At 40.9% G+C, this 22032-nt stretch overlaps 1 protein-coding gene across 10 annotated transcripts in view; it reads right to left on the reverse strand.

Moving 5' to 3' along the window:
* Positions 1–22032, reverse strand: part of ADGRL3 (adhesion G protein-coupled receptor L3) — a 1158007-nt gene that overhangs the window by 353670 nt on the left and 782305 nt on the right. For all 10 annotated transcript variants that reach the window (XM_069237928.1, XM_069237906.1, XM_069237923.1 and 7 more), the window contains one exon: positions 5078–5878. In XM_069237928.1, coding sequence (XP_069094029.1) covers positions 5078–5878 — 801 coding nt within the window. The remainder of the gene's footprint in view (positions 1–5077; positions 5879–22032) is intronic.

The raw sequence follows: 22032 nt of genomic DNA on the forward strand, positions 1-22032 counted from the left end.
TAGATAAGTCATTGGAAAATCTGACCATCTTTGAAAGATGTGGTTCTCGCATAGTGTGATCGTCTCCGGATCAGTCCAGGATTAGTCCAGGACAGATATATCTATGCCACATTTTCAGGCAAAGCTCTAACTATGTAAATGATGTTCACTGACATTCAATGTGCATTAATCTTTTATCCTCAAAAAGTAGCAGGGATGTAGCCTTCCTGGGCGTACGTTGGAGGTTTCTGCTGTACATTATGACATTATTCTGAGCTTCTGGAAGCTCTTGAACTAAAAGCAGATTTCCTCAGCGAGAATTTGCAAATGCATAACCATCTAGTCTGGAAAAGGAGAATGTGATTTTTCTACTACAATTATTTATGTAGGAAACTATAGTGGTCGTTGTTCAATTCTTTGAAGCATTTACTAGATTGTGAGGGGAAGAACGAAAAACAATTTGCAACCCTATGAATACTTTACATTGGCCATAGAGTCACCATAGCATACATGAAGACCAAAGCCTTTGGATTTAAGTGGATTAGAAGTGAGCACACCCTTTGAATCGTGCATATAGTGACCTTGGTTAGGTAGAGGGACCCCGAAAATAGCACTCTTGATTCTACCAATTTCAAAACGAATATCCAGCATGCTAAATTATATAAGGCTATCAAGAGATCAGTTACAGATCATATGTATTTCTCGCCCCACTCCTCCACACCCGTTATATCCCTGACAAGTTCTAGTAGCAATGGATCAAAACCAAAATGCCATGAGCAATAACAGCGGTGAGATAAGACAGAACTGGCGTGTACTGCAACACCGTGTAATAAAATCACAACCTAAAACATTTGCTAGTGGGACTCAGGGTAACAGTTATGAAACAGTATCTCAGATTGATTTGGATGTCAAAAGGCAACTGTTTTTAATCACTATTTTGAAGACAAAAGACAGTTATTGTATAGTGTGAAATGAAAGCCCATGTCCTATGAAGTCCAATCTTTCAGGGAAGAAGTTCAAGTAACACGTTATATCTGGGAGGCAACATCTTCCTAACCCATTTCATTTTTTAATTTTATAAGCATTTTTTTTTTCTGAAAGCACAATTAATTATACTTTGATTCCTTCCCAAAACCAACAGCAAACTGTAATCGTTTCAGGCGCCTCTTGTTCGTGGATGTAGTAGTATGCAGGAAATATGCTTTCATTAGGAGGCTAGATTATTAGAGTCTGGTGTTAGGGTAAAGCAATGAAAATGTTCATTATATATGCCCTGATCTTACTTGCAACATCTTTTTTAATCTTCATGCAAGATTTATTTTGAATTGATCTCTCCAACATAGTCAGGTGGTAACATGTTTTACAATCCCCTTCATTGCTAAAGTTTACATCAATGGATTCACAACAGTTGAACATGCCCTGTTAAAGAACTCAACATTTAAGTGAAATCTAGTTGAAGCATTTCTTTATTTCCCCCAGGCCCAGCCACTCCTTTGGTAACTAAATGAGTGCTGTTTCTCTTTGTAAGATAGGGTTATCAGTCTGACAAGTCCATTCTTATAAATAGAAGATTAATGAAATGGAATCCATGGTGGGCAGATGAGGAAAATAGTCCCTTTTGGAGGGTAGAGACAATCAATAATGATTTAAACAGTGTTTTTCTAATATGTGGAGAAAGTGGGAAGCCAAGGTCACAGCAGAATAAAACCTTATCAGGTCAGACTTTTTCCACTGATTGAAGAGTTACTGGTGATAAACTAAGACAATGCCTGCAGGGACTTTTCGACTGGGCAAAATGTTCAGTTAATGTGGCTATCTAATTCCAACTGGGAGTGCAGCACTCGACAAATACAAAATCAAAATTATTATTTACTTGGAATTAAAGAAGACACTCATCAAAGAGGATCATTGTCATTTCGCTTACGGTAGCCATACATAAGGCTTTTTAAGATAATGGTCTCTTTGTTGTGCTCCTGTCACTATCAGCAGGTAAATGTCTGATTGAAACTGTTGGTAGAGACTTGTGATATCAAAAGATGTTGATACTCGGTGATTCTTCAGTATGTTGGATGTCTAGGCTGCATTTGTTTTAAATGCCTGTCAAGGCCCCTCTCTCTCGACATAACAGCAGTCTCCGCCTCAGGATCCGTGCTACAGATCCACAGCCGCCCTAGCACTGATGTCTTTGGGTGGCTAACTTAGTGCCAATGGTAGAGGTTTTCATAGGCAGTGCCCACATTCGACCTTTCACTCGAATCGCGAGTTTAGAGTTGTTGCAGCAATATTTTCCACATGAGAAGTTGTGTTAGAAGTAGAGAAACGCAACACTCTCCCCAGTGGATGAAAAATAACAGCCTAAGGGGAACTGTGATGAAATAATGCTTAGTAGGAGAAAATGACCACAGGGGTTTCCCAGGTGTGTAGTGGAATCGTTTGCTAATGCCACTCATTGTATTTCATTTTTAAATTTATTTTGTATTTTTATTGAGCAGAGTCAAAAATCCATCAGTCACCCATCTGAGACATAGCAACACTCTAATTCAGGGACAAACTTACATAAGATAACAAAACGATTTACAGTTTAGAACAGTTGATCTCAGTTGAGCAACAAAAAAAAAATGGAGAGAGCTGAAAATAACATCAAGAAAAATCGAAAACTGCATTCGTGCCAGTATCCTAATCAAATAGCAGCTGTCACAGGTATAACGACTTATTCTCTTAGGAGCAAACCACAGTAAAGTGCCATCATATAGATAAGTAAGTGCAAATGCATAACAGACTGTATTAGAACAACCATCCCATCAAACCAACCCGTTATATTAACATCTAGTAACATAAAACCAGCCAGTACCCCGCATTTGTGCAAATAGCTATATATCGGTGAAACCCACAGAGTCGACAAAGCATTTTAACCCGCCCTCACCCCCAGAATCATCATATACCAAAACTGATCTGCAAATGTGCAGCAAGAGTAAAAGGCTAATGCAAACAGCGATCACATGAACCCATAAATTATTCGTGTGGAAATAGCAAGAAGGCACATTTCATAGGCAGTTTGGACTGTCCTTAAACGTGCCTATGATTTCAGTTGGTATTTTATTCAACCATAAGAATACCTCTTGCTTGCTGCACAAATTAAATCTGGTAAAATGTGAAAAGCTAGTTTCCGAGCTGAAGCAACTAAAAAAAACTAATGGCTGACCTGTGACATGGAAATTTCACAAGGATATTTTCTGAGATGAAACCCGAGATTCAACAGTTATGGATTTCTTTTGCACTCGTGAACCATCCACCAAGTTGAGGCGTGTACTTTACGATGGCCACGGCCTATCTGAAACCCTCTCTAGGATTGAACTCTACATAGAATCTCATTAAGGTGCAGCCTCTGGTTAAAAATGCTGTGCCGCTATCTAGGGAAGCCTAGTTGTTATTGGTTTTAGCTTTTTATGACTTGAAGGCCTCAGCTGGGTGCAGGGTAATATTTTCATTTTAATTCCGATCTCATATTAGGCATGTATGGAAACCTATAGAGGAAGCAGTGGTAAATGAATGTACCAAATATTCATTCACTAGTACATATCTGGAAAATTCGAATCTTTGGAACATAAATATCAATACAAATGAGAGCCATTGAGTAGTCCAGTGATGCCACTAAATACGGTCCGGGAGAGAACCAACACTATCACACACACCCTCAGAGATGTGAACAGTTAGGAAGAGAAATTACAAAATGGCGTCTACTGAATGGGTCTGCTTGTGTTCTTGATGAGTTAGCTGTCTTTGAAACCTGGCAAACTGTTTCCTTCCTGGGCCAAGTACTGTAGAATCCTTGAGAGCCCGGAGTCTGCATTTACAGACAATAATAAGTGATGGCTAAAGGAACATTTACACGGGGATGAAAATATACCACAACCATCAAGCATTTATTTCTACCTAATTAAAATCAATGAAAAATACTGTAACTATTCGACCAAAGAAGCAGGTGATGCGCATCCATATGGGACAAGGGGCCATGACCCCCACCTTTTTTCTCAGCAAGTCGAGAGTCTGTCAGGATAAACAAAGCTCAGCCTGACAGACACTCTTCTTGTTCAGGTCAGGCAGGCAGGAGCTAGAAATGCAATAAATGTGCATGCTCCTGGATGTCTAATCTGAACTTTGCCAGGCTGAGGATTTCAAAGACCTTTGGACGTAACCTCCTCAGCCTGGTAAAAGTGCCTCAAGGACCACCCTCCTTCTGACAGGGGGGAGCGTCATTGATTGCCACGGATCTGGGCGCTTCAGTTATAAGCCCTAAAGTGCCCAAGGCTGAGTGTTAATCAGTGACACCTCGATACAGAGGGGGTGGTATCAGCACTCTCACTGACCTCATCCCAGTATATGACGAATGAGGGACTGCTGTCTTCCCTCATTGGCTGACCTTAGGGTTCTCTGAGGCTTCCCTCTCTACAGTGAAGGTAAGTTTTATGCATTTTTTATGTTTGGCGTGTGTGTGCATGTATGCATGAATGTATGTGTAATTGTTAGTGAATGTTGGAATGGGTCTGTGCTGTGAATGCATGGGTGTGAGTGTGTATGTGTGCGTGGGTGGTTCCCGTTCCCCCCCACATAAATTATCGGCCACCATTGCAAAGAAGCTACATGCATGTGAAAAAGAAGCTCTGGGTGAATGTGTCCCTAATTTCTCTTAACAGTTCACTTTCTATCATCAATGTTCCACAAAAATGGAACACCTATAAATAGTTTAGAGGAGGAAATAGCATTTCTGAATCATTTCATTCAAAATCCGAAACCTACACATAACCTTAACAACCATGTTAATAATTTTACATAAACTACAAAGTCCAATTTTTTTGCTGCAGGTAGTTGGTAAGGAGCTAGTTTTTGAAAAGCCTTCTTAAAATTACCATTTCATTGGTATAATTAATCATCGGGCCAACATTCTATCGTGAATGATGTCAGGTGTGTGAGAAGAGGCTTCTAATTCATCCACATTAAAAAGATCTACCTTATAAAGATATTCTCAACTGTCTGCAACATATATATAAAAAGGTCAAGTGACAATCAATTAACATACAAAAGTAACTGGTGTGCTTACCTGATTTAATGTCCAAGGGCCCAAAATCCAGTGAATATTTCACCACATGGTAGTTGTTCCAGACATAGAGCAGGTTGTCTCTAGGGTTGTAATCCACAGCAGCAATGTACTGATAGGAGTTTGGGAAAGCAATATCTACAGAACCATCCTTGCTTTGATCAGTGTTGTAGATGTAGTCTATCTTATTGCCAGTGGCTTCGTTGTCATCATCTTCATAAACCGACTTCACCACATACAAAATCCCACATATCATAAATGCATTAGAAGCGGACCTTTTGTCATAGGCTGTGTCCCATGTACCTTCTATTCGCAACGTGTAGGGATTTAGTTGGCTTATAACAATTTTGCCATTGTTTTGTTCCGTTGCATAGATGACCCACAGCCCATTTTCATCTACAGCCAAGTCTATGTCTGACTTCCCTCCCCACCTGTATGGTGACGTATCATGGTAGTTGGCGCTGGCAATGATGGCCTCTCCGCTTTTAATTCTAGTCCGCAAATCAAACTTCACAATGTTTCTTGTACGTTCCTTGTTGAAAAACAACGCTCCGTCGTACACAACAAACCCTGTACCATCTACCCTGTGTGGCAGCTTGTAGGTGGTCGTCGGTCTCCCCGCAATGAAGTCATCCTTTGAGGAGTACTCTGTCAAGGTGTCAGTTCTGTATGGGGTCCAGGGCATGTAGTAAATTTTATCCGATGCTTGGAGCGGATCTTTACACCAGGCACCAGACTGGTGGTCAGACTCAAATAAATGTTCACTCTGGTACACCCCCTTCAGTAATCCAGGACAAAGAAAAACTGTTCAAAAAGAAAAAAAGATAAAATATATGCAGACAAAATTAGATTAGCAAAATATACTAAGTACTGTTTTTAAATACTGCATATTTTAAAAAATCTGCATTCAGATAAGAATTAGGCCAAAGGTAATTGTTTTCCGTTGCATAATTCCTATGTTCACCATCTTGTCTGAAGAAAATACCATTGCATGTATTTTTCATTTACTACATCTCAACAAGTAGACTGCAGTCCTGCGATGCAATTCCATATTCCCCTGGTCTTTCAACATATTGAACTGACATTACTGGCCGTGTGACTCCAAAGAAAAAAGTACGTACGAGCAGCGGCCTTGCAAACATCTCACAACATGCTGCTCTATGACTATCTAACTTAGCATAGGTAGAAGAAGTTATGACACGGAAGACTTGATATCTATCTTATGAAAAGATACACGTGTTTCAATCTCTTGAATAACAAACCACAAGTGTACCTTACAGCCCAGGAGAAATAAAACAAACACCAAAGCAAAGCTGCTATCAAGGTAAAGTGATGTTAAACACATGTAAACAAGCAATGAAACACATTGTGCAATATGCATGCCGCCTGTCAGTTATAGATAGGTTTCAGAAGCAGCTACAGTCCATAACACGAAGACCATGCAAACCCAACACCACTGATGGCAAAATGGAGACGAGAAAAAAGAGGAAAGGAAAGAAGGCAGGAAGGGAAACAAATCCCAAGATAGAAAATCATGGTCTACAATGTTATGTGTTAAAATGACCAGATAAAAAGATATTTAATAAATGAACCCATCTACTACATTACGTTATCGCATTTGGAAATCTGCATCACACCCATTTTGCTTTCTGTTGTTCTTTGCTGCTCAAGGTTCAAAATATTTTGGTATGTGTCTGACATGTTAAGTTGGCAATTTGAAGTGTTCGCATTTGAGCCCAGGTGTGCACCGAAGGTCGAAAAGTGCTGCTTTGTGACAGATATTCTGAATAATCACTCACTATGCAAACAAGCTCCATTTAGATTAACTGCAGTTAAATTAATCTTTTGTGAATAGTTGGAACAGACCCTCCTCGACCTCCGCTGTTTACATTATTTTAAATGAAATATTAAATTTGACTATACTATGTTCTCACAAAAGCAAATATAAGGGGTCAACGAAAATAATAGCATCTTCCAATGTCAATAACTTTTCAAAATAAAAGAAGATTTAATTTCAAGCCTTTTGACCTAAGGTTTGCTGCAGCAACACAACAAAAGACCTGCTGTGTTCGGCTTGTATACTGTTTTCCACACGGGTATACACGTATGTAAATATTTTCAACACTTCCAATACATTTCACCACCAATGTCAAAGTTAAATATTTTCCACTGAGCACAGAAAAAAAGTGAATATTGGAACTTGTGAAGAAGATACACCTCAGTTGGAAACTAAGCAAAAGCTGAATGACTAACAGATATAGTAATAGTACACTGATCTGTGCTAGCATATTTGCATGAACAATATTATTTTGGGGTATATTTATCCAGTCCCTAGCGAAGGAAGTAGGCTTTATAGTGGATGGGACTGAAAATATTAATTAACTTAATTTAAACATACTGCCACACGGATTTACTCTGGAGGATTTATTTCAGGGAATATCCTTAATGTACAAACCCTACCTAGAATTTTACTTGAAATCTGTAGTTTGGTTTTAGATAGAATGCAGTTCACATGCCCTTGAATGCCCTTAATCAAGGCATGTCATAATGTACCTACAGATATTCAATGTAACTGTCTCACTCAGTGTCCCTGAAGTAGTTTTGACAGATTTCTGCATGGTCTCAGTTTACACCAGTTCAGTGCATGTGGTCCTTTAGTTGACCTCCAGTGAGAAGGACTCTGCATCCAACCATGCTCCACTGGAACACAATAAGGATTAGACCTGGACTGGCCTACTAAGGTAAGTACAAAGCTGTTGCTGGGAAATCACCCCCAGCAATAAAGTAACTAAATGATAACACCACACCTTCTCTTCTTGCAACCTAAAGCATCAGAAAAAAAAACATTTTTTTATTTAAATTTAGGAGGATAAGCCATATATTATTCTTTTTTTCTGACTAAATTATTTATTTAAGAAATTGTACTTAGCATCAGAGAAAAATGTGTATTAGTAAGATGTAGCATGCCTAGGTGGAAATGCGAAACATATGTTTCCTTGCTAAATGTCCCTACGGCAGTGCTTGCGCATTGGCATAAGCCACAGGGCTACCGTGAAACCAAAGCACATTGCATAAAATGGCATCATGGATGACCACAAACAAATCCGACTGGAGCAAATCTTTCCAGCAAAATTAGATGTGAGGTGAAGTTGAGCAGCAAAGGGACCAGTAAACCTTCAGCAAAACAGGAAGCGATTAATGACAACAGTAACTCAACAAAATGTTAAGGTATTAAACGTCTGATCCTATACATTTTGTAAGTAGTATAAATTAAAAAGGTACTTAATTACCTCTTTGTTCCACTTCTATTGGAGGAGAGAGAGGGAAGTAAACAGAGAAGGAGAGAAGAGAATAGATTAATAGTGCTGTTTTGGCCAGACTCTTGTTTTTCTGTACTTCTTTCTTTATGAAAGGAAGCATTTGTTCATTGTTGTTGCAGCGAGCCCAAAAATGGAGGTAGTGGGCATTCAAAACTACAAGGTATATATGCATACAAGGCTTACAGAAGAATTATTGAAATGTTAAAAGCAGTTTGGTTAATTAACACAATACAGCTAAGCATTCTTTATGTAGCGGGGCACTTTGCGACCCATGCACATCTGACAAAGAGAAGTTCTTATGCACACGAATTTACATGCATAATTCCTAGTTTGTGCATCGGTGTTTTGGGCACATGGACATAATCGTGCACACTTCTGTTATTAACATAGTTTAACAGTTTATCAAAATGAACAAAACGCACAGCCCTTTACTAAGTGGATCAAGAAAATAAAACTGACAATAAATGCTAAAATACTATGGGGCATATTTACAGGCCCCTGGCGTCGCCTTAGCTTTTACTCTAAGATGGCACTATCCAGTACCACATCCTGCACCATATTTACAAAATGGAGCAATGTAAGCATTGCACCACTTTGTAAGCACTTGCGCCACATTATACTTGCACCAGGGAGAATGTATGGAAGGGGGCATGCCCCGCAGGGAGGCCCAAATAAATGCTGCACTGAAATTTACAAGATTTCACTGCGCCATTCTAGCGTCATTTTTTAACGCCTGCCCTGTGACGGTAGTGCATTGGCCTATGGGCCTCCCTGTGCTTTGCTGGACTAGCGCCAACATTTTTGGTGCTAGTCCGGCAAAGCGCCACAGTAGCATTAAAAAATCTGACACCATTGCCCTAACTTGCGCCATGGTGCAACCATGGTGTCGTTAGGGGGGCGCAGGGCAACGCAAGGAAACTGGCGCATCTGAGCAAATGCGCGTCAGTTCCTTGTGAAAATGCCACTAGCTGAGGCTTTATACTACTGGTGTATGTAAAACTGTGGCCATGGCCTTGTGTTATGTGTATGCAGTCAACACAGACCTTTAACTCTCTCTTGTACTGCTAGGCTTACTTCCAAAAGTTAAGAGTTACCGTCCCATAGAGCACACGAGGAGATAAAGGATCCATGCCCTGTTTAAGGTTTTATAGCCTTATTCAAATAAACGTCCCAGATCAATCGCTTTTTTGTTTTTATATACTTTTTTTTAATGGAAACAAGACCCAGTGTTGGATTTGGACATGCATGAATTGGTCACAAATAATGTTAAAATACAATCAGCGAAAATGCTCCCTGGAAAGCAAAACCATAAGCACATTTAAAAAAGTCACTCTTTCAATAACCATAACATAATTTATACAAAGGTATGTTTTAAAACGCCATGACCTTGTTGAATATACCTTTTCAGGTGTAAAGCCCCTAATTTTAAGTGTCCCCTTCTTCAAAGAGGCAACTGTACACCTGATAAATAATGATACCTCAGGTGTGGTATTTACTGGTGTGATATTACTGCCCCGAGTTCAACACCAAGGAATGAAGGATAATATAATTGTGTGTGTTCTTGCATGAGTAAAGTAAACCTTATGACCTGAAAGCAGCAGTCGGAGCAAGCTTACCGGAGTGTTTGTGATTTCTTTAAATTACGTTTCCAGTACCTTATACCTATTGGTGTGTTGCAGTGGGCAAAGCACATAAATATTTCACCTACACACGACAGACATACCAAATGCTACCATGCAGGGTATGAGGCGTGATGAAGCAGAAAATGAAGGTTTTACATTTATTAGCTTAAACGTAGTGTGAAATAATCATGTGTGACTTTAACCGAACTAATAAAGATTGTACGGGGACAAAATGTGCCCTCAGAGTAGTTTGCCAACATTTATAAGCGGGCTTTATATAACGTGGTGTATTAGAATTGCACTAATCCGACATAATCGTAAACGTGTGCTATGATTTGCTTGTTTGAAATGTTTTAGCTTAGCATTACTTTAGTGCAGGCTTTGGCCTAGTGGCCTGGTCTCACGGTTTAGATGCTCGTGTTTTTCCACTGTGCTAATAAACGTGTATTTTTGCTTGAAGCTGTACTTTTCCACTGAGATCGTTCACATGCTTATCTTAAAGTTTCGTGCCAGCCTGGCATATTTTCTCTTTACTCCAAGGTCGATCTGCAGGTGCGGACAATGGAGGCTCTGAAAGTGAGCTAATTGGTATACAATGTTGCAACTTGCGTACCCATCTCCAAGGATAATGTATGCTTAAGTAAAAGCTTGAGAACTGTCGTTTTTGATTGGACAATTTGAAGCTAACCTATGAACCCTCCAATGGAAGACCCTACTGGATTTGAACTGTTGTCTATAAAAACCCAGGTGCACGAGAAGAAATTAGATCATTAAGCCATTGCAGCCATTACCAGCTCGATACCCGCCATTTTGCAGACTTCGTAGCTATTATGGCCCACTTCGCTGCGATGTCATTTTGAGAGACTTTGATGCTTTCTCTAATCGAGAGAAAGAGACTTTAATGATTCTGGCCCTAGAGACTTTAACTTTGATTTAATCCCTTGCATGAAGTAGTAGTTTTACCTTGCCGCCGTGAGGCAATTGTCCCGTCCACCCCTGCCCCTTTGCCCCGTCCCATGCTGATCGAGACGGTACCCATGCTGACCGAAGAACGGTACCTGTGAGACGAAGACTTCCTTGATTGCTGATCGTAATTGGTAAATATGAAAAGAAATTGTAAAATTGCATTGTGTTTCCTTTAGGTAACCAACTGCTGATTTTGATAAGAGCCCTAGTTAGGAGTTTTTCTAAATTAATGTTGCTAAATTGTTTTCGCATGAAGCCCCACATGCCGATGCTAATTTGAGGTTAGATGAGGATTCCTTTGCTGCACGATGCAATTTGAGATCTTGTTATGCTGACTAAATGTATGCGATTAGTTCAGTACAGATTATCGTATTAGTGATTTGCATTGCTATTATCGAATGCCTTGTGATTCAAATGCTACATAGATTGCACCTGTTTCGCCGCTATGGACAGCTATTAATGTTCATTTACGTTTATCATTTGGTGTTGAGACACATTTATATTGTGCTAGCTTTGTTAATATAGGGAAATAAAATTCACTAACTTTGCAATAAACTGGTGTGATTATTCCTGACTGAAAGGTCAGGGTTCGCCGAAATGTTTTCTGGATTAATTCTTAAGTGTTATGTCGATCAAGGTATTGCCTATGTTCGTTATTGATTATTGATTTGATGAAATTGACCGATTAGGAGTACAGAGAGTCCCACTTAGTCAAAAGATTCATCGGCCTAAAGAGCGTCCGAAAACAGGTAAAATCATTACTACGGACCGCTCTATCAGGCGCTATAAAAATTTGCAAATAGAATACAATAGCTGATAATCGGGGGTCATATTTTAACACCAGTTTTAGTCACCTATTTGGATGAAAACAACACACTCACCAGACCTGAGCAAAGGCAAGAAAGGGTGTATTGGAAACATCTGGTTATGCTGCCTGAGCACGTATTTTCCTAGATTCATCTAGGGTTTTCTTCCCGTCTTCGCATATAAAAACCCTTCTTGGTATATCTGTTAAGCTGGGCTTTCCATGAGCCTTATCAAAGGGCACAAAGGCATAGCAAGGGCCCGGGGGGGCACTAATACAAGTGTGAAAAATATCCGCCGAACCCTGGTTGCGTAATAAAAGACAACATAACTGGGGTGCCGTTGGCCCCTCACACCTCTGGAAAGAGCCTTGTGGCACTGATGATAGCTCCGCCCCCACGCGCTCTGAGCTAGGCAAAATGGACACCTCCATCTTAGGACATATTAGCTTTTGCATTGGCCTGTAACTCACAGCCTGAATAACTGTCTGAAAAACCCGATGCAACAAAAATGATATTTCCTCACAATTTCTGCCCTAGAGAACACAAGACGGTGCAAAACGGCTTACTCGCTTGTGAAGACGGTACTGTTCAAAGAGAAAAAAAATCAGTCGCCGAATCTCACTGCGGTGTCGCCTTACGCCTTATTGTGACGAAAGCTGTTTTCCAGGTGCAACACCGACCAGGTGACGGACCAAGAAGCACAATACGCTCGTTGTCTGTTTACTACAACCAGCAACATTTATGCAGTCTGTGCTTGAGACGTGGAGCAATTGTACACCTCATTTGAGATTTTCTCTAACCAGCTGCAAAGCACAGGACACAATACACTATTTAGGAGGAATGTTCAAAAGGGCCAATTACCTAAGAAATTGTATGCCGGTGTCGATAGGGAACAAAAACAATTTTCTCGTTTCCTTACCGACTGTTTCAATGACCCCAGAGATCTTTCTGACTAAAACCCAGATACATATTTCTAAAGTTTCTTTTCCAGTTCCAACAACAATGCTGCAGCGCGTGCAAGGAACAGGCTATCGCCGTCTTAATGTCTTTGTCAGTCAGCAGCTCTGTGGGCGTTCAAGGACCCTCTTGAATGGTCGCCTAGTAAGATCACATGCCGCTTGGAGGTGCGTGCACAATGGTGAGAAAATAAGTCTTCTTTCAGAAGATAAATGGCTGCATTCCTAAGTTTGCAATACTACAGAAACATTCAACTGGAGTTAACGTCCAACCAGAGACGTTTTAAGGTACGGGCAAAGTGGGCTCTGTCCCAGGACCCCAGCTTTTCAGCCCCCCCTACCTGTTAGAGCCAGCTCTGTTCTGCAGGGAGTCTTGCCCTGATGGCCTTGAGTACTTCTTAAATGGATTGTTCTAAATACTGTTTTCCTTTAATTTATTTTTAATGTGGGTGATGTGTCACAGTTTATTACAGACATTTTGCAAAGAAATGTTGTATTTAAGTTGCAAGCAACATCCATAAAAAGGTTCTTTTATATCAAAACTGGACCTCTGATATAAGAAATGGGAGGGTGACACAAGCAGTTATTTGCAGTACTATTAGTGAGTTGCCACTATGCTACAAAATTGAAAACACCTCACTATCTCTGAATATTAGATGCAAATACATTTAGAAATGTGGACAGTTGCCTGTTAGTGACCTGGCCAAAGAAGGCATGAAAGAGCTGAAATTAGATCATATACTCAAAGTTATTCTGAACAGGGGCCCCTGAAACACATTTGGTCCAGGGCCTCCAAAAGCCTTAAGATGTCCCTGCGTCTACCAAAAAAAACATAAATGCGCCAAGATGAGCATGTGAAAAAAAGACTTGCTAGGGCCACTCACAAAGCAGTCAGAGCGCTTTTCTTGGGGAAGCTTTTACTGCTCCTGTCGGCATTTCTGACAGCTGGCCCCTATTTGTTAACAGTCTGGAGTAAGTGCAGGAATCTAGGAAGACTAGAACCTTTTATATTTTCAGTGTAAGCTACATACCCTTAAACCAATAAAAGGCCTTAAGAATCACCGATCTAGGCGGCAGGGCATTCTGCTCTTTGTTTTGTAAGCTTGTATTTTTTTTAAGGAGTACATCCCCATCCCATTAAATACTGCGGTGTTCCATGCCCCATTCATATATTGAGACCCACTTGGTCTAATCTCGTGTAAGGATTATTTCTATGCATTTTCATTTTTGGAAAAAAATATTAAATGTGAATCTGCACTGTGTACACTCCATGCATACTGCATGCCTAATGCTTACATGCACCCATATTAATTTTACTAACGTTCGTCACAATTTATCCAATGCTAATTTTATTAATGTTTGCTCAAATTCAACAATGTTTATTAATTGGCAATGAAAGGAACTTACATCTCCATCTCTCAACCCTACCTGTTATTTACCTCGTTTGAAATATTTATGCAGAAAATTCGTTTATTTTCAGGTGAATTATATGTCGGGCTCACTGACCATGAAGGCAATTTAGCAAATGTCAGATGTGCCAGGCTGCACCAAAGAGCTTTGTGGCCGCTCCGTTGCTAATTCAGGGTAGCTTCCCAACCAATATGTTCCTGCTTATTAGCATTCCTCAAGGCATTTCCAAAACCACCTCTAACCGGACATCTTTTGTGCTGCTTTACCTTGGCTTAAGTCACCTCCTAAATAAATTCTAGTATCTCGTGGGCACATCTTCTCACCTCATGTTCACAGAGTGCATGCCACACACCTCATTCTCACCATGTATATGGCTGTTTAAGGGGAATTAAACTTGGGCCACTGCAAAGATATTCAGCCCCGGCAGCACCAGGCTTCCTGGTTTGCACCTGTATTTAGGGATTTAAGTACCAAGATCACGGTTTTGCGAACCAGGGTTATTGGTTTGCCTGGAAAAGTCCTGTTTTCATTTCATATATAGGTAAAATATGTTAGTGATCCACAGTTTGTGAGTCAGGCCCTTAGCCTAACTAGCACATAAAGAAGCTTGTGCCCAACAGTAAGTTTGTTGCATGCTTCAAGGACGAGGAATAGCATCACAAGCTGCTTTGGGATTATCTCTTGTGAGTCATAGACGCTCCCTACATTCAACAATAGTAACAAATAGCATATTAGAACATTGGAAGTTGGCAGCTCCATTGAAAACAATGGAGTGCTGCGGGCTTTTACTGGCCGGTAAAAGCCCTCAGCGCCAACATTCCAATGGGCTTTGTTCACAGCAGCAGCTGTGAAAAAAGCCTCACGGAGCCCGAGGGGATCCTAATCCCATCGGGCTCCGTGAGCAATTTGTTTTTTTTTAAGAGAACATTCTGCCCTGAGTGGCAGAATGTTCTAATAGCCTTAGAACCCGCCGTAGCGGGCTCTACCGGCTATTAAAAGCCCTTTCCCTTGTTAAATGCCCTCGCCTTCGGCTCGGGCACTTAACTCGGGAGCGGGCCTTTAATAGCCGGTAGAGCCCGCTACGGCGGGTTCTAAGGCTATAATAGATCCTTTAAATCTGCTTATACATCTACGTTACATATCTACATTGTGCTTTATTGTACAAAATGTATTGGTATAAAAACCAATATTTCACAGGAAACCATGAAATGGTTTACACATTTTGCAGACATTGCATCCTCATCAAGGCTATGCAGAGCTTCACTGCTGTCCATTATTCAATTGGTAAAGAAAAGCTTAAAAAATCTTGGAGCTTAGCCATAGCTCATTGTTTGAGTAGCAATCTACCTGTGAAAGCCAAGCAAAACTATAACACAGTGAATGCAATCAAGGAACACTATTATCCCTGCTGTGCTGGCTGTACCTACAGCAATCGCTGAGCAAAACCTTTGTCTACTGTTTAATTAACAGTCTAATTATTACTGTCGAACATTGTAACTGCATTCAATGTCAACTGTTTGCTCTGCCTTGCAAGCACATTACACAGTTACCCTTTATGTGTCCTAACTATGGCTTGGTTTAGAGTTTGACGGAAGGGATACTGTGTCACAAACATGGTGGACATCCTGTATGCCATATTACAAGTGCATTATATCCTGTGGCACTTGGAATACAGTTAAAGGGGTTTCTGACATGTTTGTGATGGGAGCATTCTATTGGCAAACTCTAAATCAGGCCCTACAAACCTCGGAGGCATAAATGGCAGCTATGTAATATAGTCAATATTGCCACTGAGGGGGTCTGGTGATATCATAAACCACAAGACTAATGCCCAAGTGGTTTCTAAATGTCACCAGAATCCAGAGAAGGCCATGACCATATTACAAGGTACGCGTTATGCATTTTTTATATCAAATGTTTATTTCGGAACAGCTAGCTACAAAAGGCATTTTTTTCAAACAGTGAAATTTTATCAAAAAATTACGGTGAAATAATGAACTACACTCTGTGGATGGCTACAGTACATAGATGAGAGCAATGTTAAAATAACACCCTTTGCATACTTAAAACACATTCTGTCTGTAGAAAAGACAGATTTTTGAAGCTGTGCACTTCGAACTGCAACTAACAATGAGCACTGATTGGAATTAGAACTTTTAGGTTTTTTTACCTTTTTTTTATAAAAGATCGCTGAGTAAACAATAGGGACTGATCAGGCCCAGTGGAGGTTTATTATACCGTGCCTGCAGTTTTTAGTGCAGTTATAGATTACTTGCCACATAATTTGCTGCATCTTTTGCAGATTTCAATATAAATGTTCTCTGTAGCTCAGAAGCTTAAAAATAAAATTGACCAGAAACGGTGTCACGTAATTTACATCTTCCTACCGCTTTATTTATAATCCCTGACAAACAATCTGGTTCTCCATTGCCGCACAGTGGTCATGACAATAGTAAAGCTCTCCTTACTCATTTGCAGGCTGAATTTGTAATGAAACCTGTATTTAATAAAGACCTCTGAAATATTGTTTTCTTATTTACTACTTCATTTCATGCAATAGGAGCCCCCAAACATATGTGGGATCCATCAGGAAAAGTCACCTACCCTTTCCTAAGAGTACTGCCAAAGCTCTCCGTTTGTGATCCTGAGAATATTAGAGAAAAAGAAAATGTAGGAAAAGCATTTTCAGGCAGAGGCATATATCTGCACCTGTACTTTACCTATTTTTTTGTGAATCAGGCAATTCCTTATTTTATCAGGTGATACTCTTACCTGAGTCAAAAGTACTCACATGGGCGGCTCCTCCATGAGGACGGAGGAGTGTTGCGCACCTGCCAGCAGCGGCAGCTGCAAAACCTTTACAAGGAAACAATAATAACCAGTGTTTATGATTGTTTACTTGCAATGGGGCGGGGCCACAGTGGTGACGAGTGTGAGGGGGAGTCCTCAGCACTCCCCCTCAGAGGGCATGTGTTTTTGGCCAACCGTCTTGGGCCGGCCAAACACACATGTGCACAGGGCTCTCTCCAGCCCAGCCAACAGTTGGTGGGCTGGAGAAAGCAAGCACAGGCTCCCAGTCTGTCTAGGAGCGCTCTGGCTGGACGCTCCCAGCCAATCCTGACGCTGCTCTGAACATCGTCAGGATTGGTCGCAGGGCAGGCTGGGAGCCTGTGCTTGCCTGCAGCCAGCAGAGGAGTGGTGTGCGGCTTTCATGAAGTTTATTTAAAAAAATATATATATATATTTTCACCACCCCCTCTGCTTCCTCCTCCCCGCGTGCAGCCCTTTGCCCCCTTTAATATCTCGCCACAACTGAGTACTCACCATATTACTCTTGTAAGGATGAAGGGACGAATAATCCTTGTTAAACTGCAGGGTGCACATACACACACAGTGAACGCTTAAGTCGTCTAGCTACCTCTTTAGTTGAACTGTTCCACACAGGGCTGGCTTTAGGGCGGTGTGGCCTCACTGGGTGCTGACCTGGATTTGGGGGCGGTGACCTCAGGGGGGTGCTGTGTTTAGCAAAGACTTACAAAACCTGCTTTTAAAAGCACCTGCTGAAAAGTTCCTTGTCGATCCAGCCTTCAGGAAACAGTTAAAATGTCAAGATACCTTTTGTGATTAACCATCCTGCTAGGGGGAGAAATGGGAGTTTTGTCTAGCAGCAGCTTTGACTTGCCATAATGAAGCGCAGAGGGTTCATATGCCTGCTGCAAAGAACAGCATTATATTTTATGTGGATAGCTGAGTGGATTAGTAAAGCCAGCCTTTACAAGCGCTTAAAAACAAATTCATGTATGTAAAAGGGGGCTATGGACGGATGAGCGGCACATTTGCCGGGTGATAATAAGGGAATCCAAGGAGGTGGTCATGGGGTTGAGGACACCAAAAAATACTGTCGTACAGGTCCCCACCAGTGCTAAAGTCATCCCTGGTTCCACAAATACATTTCCTTTTACTGGCCAGAGATGCCACATACCAGAGGATCGTTTTTAGAAAAAAGCTTTGTTTTGAGATGTTGATTTCCTGTTTCATGGCTAGTACTTGTTTTACATGGGATCAATTAAGAAGCATATGGTTTTGAATCCATATTGGGGATAATCGAACAAGAGTTGTGTAATTAGACACAGCTGCATCTATGATTATACTAGTTTGCAAGGCAGTGTATTAGCTGTAGGGTGAAGAGTGCCACCCCTTCTGCTACTTCTCATTTGGAAATGTGCAACTTGCATCTGAGGCCTCAGCAGTAAGTGCAAAGGGGCATACATTTACTTCCTAAGTACAGGAAGTGTAAAACACTGCTATACTAGTATTAGGGACACAACTACACACTGTGAATTACAAGCAAAACTTGCTAAGACTTGAAGAAAAGTGTATGCATTTATTAAACAAGAACTGGGCATTTCCACTACGAAAAAATCTGTCAATATCAACAGAACCTCTGTACTAGGCTTCTGATTTTTCCTTATCCTTTCGACCTGCTATGTGTTAAGGAATGACATAAGATGTGTTTGCCCTTGAAGTTTTTTTTACAAATTGCATACCCCTTCCTATTGGTCTATGTTAGGGAGCACATATGCTGCACATTGAATACCCCTATTCCCCCCATTTAGTTTGATATTCTCTAAAAGCCCACTGTTACTTACGAGAAACCTCAGACTATTTTGGAATAGTTCACTGCCTGGAATTTGCAAGGATAGAACAGCTTGCCTACCTGCTAATGCTACACACAGTGGCTGCCTGCATATCTTAAACATGGTGGGGTACGATGGTGCCAAAATCGCAATATCTACAGCTCCCCGGCGTCCACTAAGCAGGAATGGAAGGACTTCATTCATCCAGCCAACGCGACATGCGCACTGCAAGGGGCAGCAGTCATCCTGCAATTACAGGATACAGCCCCACCCCGTCCTCCTGTGAGGGCAAAATAAAATGTCATTATTATGCCATTTTATTTATTTGTTTGCCTGCTGCGCACACAGCAGGCAGGGCAACGATCCTCTGCTCTTTAGGAGGAACGGTCCCTGGCTAAATGTAAAAACACTATAAGCTCAGTTTTATGAAGCTCTGGCTGAGGGTGCAGGAGCAGCATTCAGCATACCCTCCTGTTAAATAAACTGTGCTGCTGCTCCTGACAAATGAAGCCTAAAAATAAATAAAAGCATCAGTGCACTTTCTTTCCAAACCTCTTTGAAATCCACCACGAATAGGTATTGCTTCAACGACTTCATAAGGACAGTCATTATTATGAGTATCACTGTGTGTAAGTTTCTTTCTTTTTTTCCCCTTTCCTTTATCTCAATTATGCCAGTTTGCAAGGCACTGTCTGAGGCTGCAGAGTGAAGAGCGCCACCACACTCTACCGATTCTCATTTGCAAATGTGCATCACCTTGCAAATGAGTCCTCAGCCTTCTCTAGTTTAGCCTTTTTCTCTTTATTTCCCTTTCTTTTCTTATACGCTATCCTTTTCTTTCTCTTCCTTCTTTCTTTCCTTGTTTTCTTTCTCATCCTTTCTTTCCTTGTTTTCTTTCTTCATGTTTCTTTCATAGTTTTCTTTCTCTCCTCTGTTGCTTTCTTAAATTCTCACTTTCTCCATTTCTTTCTTTGCTTCTTCCATTCTACCTTTCCTTCTTTCCTGCATTCATGTCTTCTTTTCTGTCCTTATCTGTCTTCATATCCTCCCAATCTTGCCTTTTTTCATTCTGTCTATAATCCCTTCTCTTGTATTTGTCACACCTTCTTTCCTTTCCCTCTTTGGTCCTTCTTTACTTTTGTCCTGTGCTTCATTCCTTCTTTCCTTCCTTTTTATTCTTCTCTCCTTCAAATCTTACTTCCTTTAACCCATCTCTCCTTTCTTCCTCCTTTCCCTTTCTTCTCTTCTGTTACATTACTTTGCTTTTTTTCTTTCATTATCTTTTCAATTCCTTTCTTCTCTCCTTCATCATTCGTTCCTTCTTTCTTTTACTACTTCATCCATTATTATTTAACTCTCTACTACTTTCTTTCAATTCTTTTTTACCCTTGCTCCTTATGTTCCTTCTTTCTTCAGCCCTCACATCCAAACGGTTCTTGTTTAATTCTACTCCTTCCTCTTTCCTCCCTCCCTCATTTTATGTATGCCTATTTATGCTGTGTATTAGTCAGATGCACAGAATGGTTTTCGTTTATCAAACATAGAGACTGTACATAGGAACCTAAGTACATGATGTTGACCTTGATTCTTGTAAGGATATTTGATCTGGAACCCTGTAATTTGATGTGTTTTAGGATGTAAACAGGTTTCTTAAGGTTTAACTTTACTTGCAAATGGCAAAGAGATATAATGCACAGGTTTGATACATCATCAGTCTGAAAAAAGCACTTGAAAGAACATGTTATTTACCTTTGGTAATGCTCCTTCTGGTGGATACCTAACTGCAGATTCCTCAGCTTCAGCATATCACTAGGTGCCAGACTGGATATGGAACGTTTGAACTGAATTGCTCCCATGTGCTGCTAGGTGCAACACTGCATTGCCTTTGTTCTGCCACAGAAATTATGAACAAAGCTAGGTTACTAGTGTACAGATCTCTACATTCTACAGAACTGGGAGAAAAGTGAAGTGTCTGTGGTTAGTTAAGAGTATCTTCCAGAAAGAGTGTCACCCAATGTAAGGGACGAGTTCTTCTGATGGATTCAAACCGTAGAATAGATACCAAGGCAGTACCGCCCATGGAGGAGTGCCTGTGGAATGGTTCATACCAAAATTCCTACAGGACTGAGCAGGCAAAAATAACCTCCTTGTTGGTCCTGACTGTCAAGGCGGTACTGCTTTGTGAATGTGTCCACTGATGCCCATGTCACAGCCTGACATGGGCCCAGAATAAGCATTTCATGTGGAAACCCAGTGATGGCAGCCTTGGCCTTGGAAGAATGAGCTCTCAGTCCTTCTTGAGACTGCTTCTTGGCCAATGGATAGCAGATCTTAATGCAGCAAACTATCCATCTTGACAAAGTACTTTCTTTGCAACACCATACCTTTCTTTGCCCCACAGAACACCACAAAAAGATAAACAACCCCCTTATGGGATCTGGTGCGATTGATGTAAAAGTGCAAGACTCATCTGGGATCCAGCCAATACAGTCTCTCCTCCTCTTTCAAGTAGTGAGGAAACACAAACACCAGCATGACTGAAAATAAGGTGCTGTAGGGAGGTTTACCGAGAAAGTCTAAAGCTCACTCATGCGATGAGCTGAAGTAATTGCAAAGAGGAAAACAGTTTCCAGAGTTAGAAGATGCAACAAGTAGGTCTGCATTGTCTTGAATGGAGTACACATGAGGGAATACAAGACTAAACAGCTGGCACTGAGGCATCACAAGTGGTTTGGGGGGAAACATGAGTCAAGCCTTTTAGAAATTGCACCATAAGAAGTGATTTAGACAAAGTCAGCTGGTCTAGTAAACTCTAAAAGAACCTTTAATAGTGCCAACTGCAATTCCTTCCTTTGCTAGAGATAACTCAAATAATAAGAAGTCTGACAGTTTGGCTTGTAACAGGTCCATATTGAAAACTCAATAAATTTGTCCCAGCTCTCGGTTTAAATAGAATTTGTAGAGGGATGCCAGGCAGTCAGGATGACATCCATGACTTCGGGCAGTAGACAGAAAGCAGTCAACTGCCGCCACTCAGTCTCCACCCATTGAGGTGAAGGTTGCGCCAACTCATATGCAGAAAGCTGTCCTGCTGCTGTGGCAAAATATCCTTCTGCCTGATCAGGGGACACCTGCACTAGCATACTGCAACACTATTCTGATCCAATCTGGAACCACTAGAATGACTTGGGTGCTGTTGTTCCAGATCTTTTTCAGAACTCGGCCCAGGAGAGGCAGAAGC

This window comes from Pleurodeles waltl, chromosome 1_2 (assembly GCF_031143425.1).
Source record: "Pleurodeles waltl isolate 20211129_DDA chromosome 1_2, aPleWal1.hap1.20221129, whole genome shotgun sequence".
NCBI lineage: Eukaryota > Metazoa > Chordata > Amphibia > Caudata > Salamandridae > Pleurodeles > Pleurodeles waltl.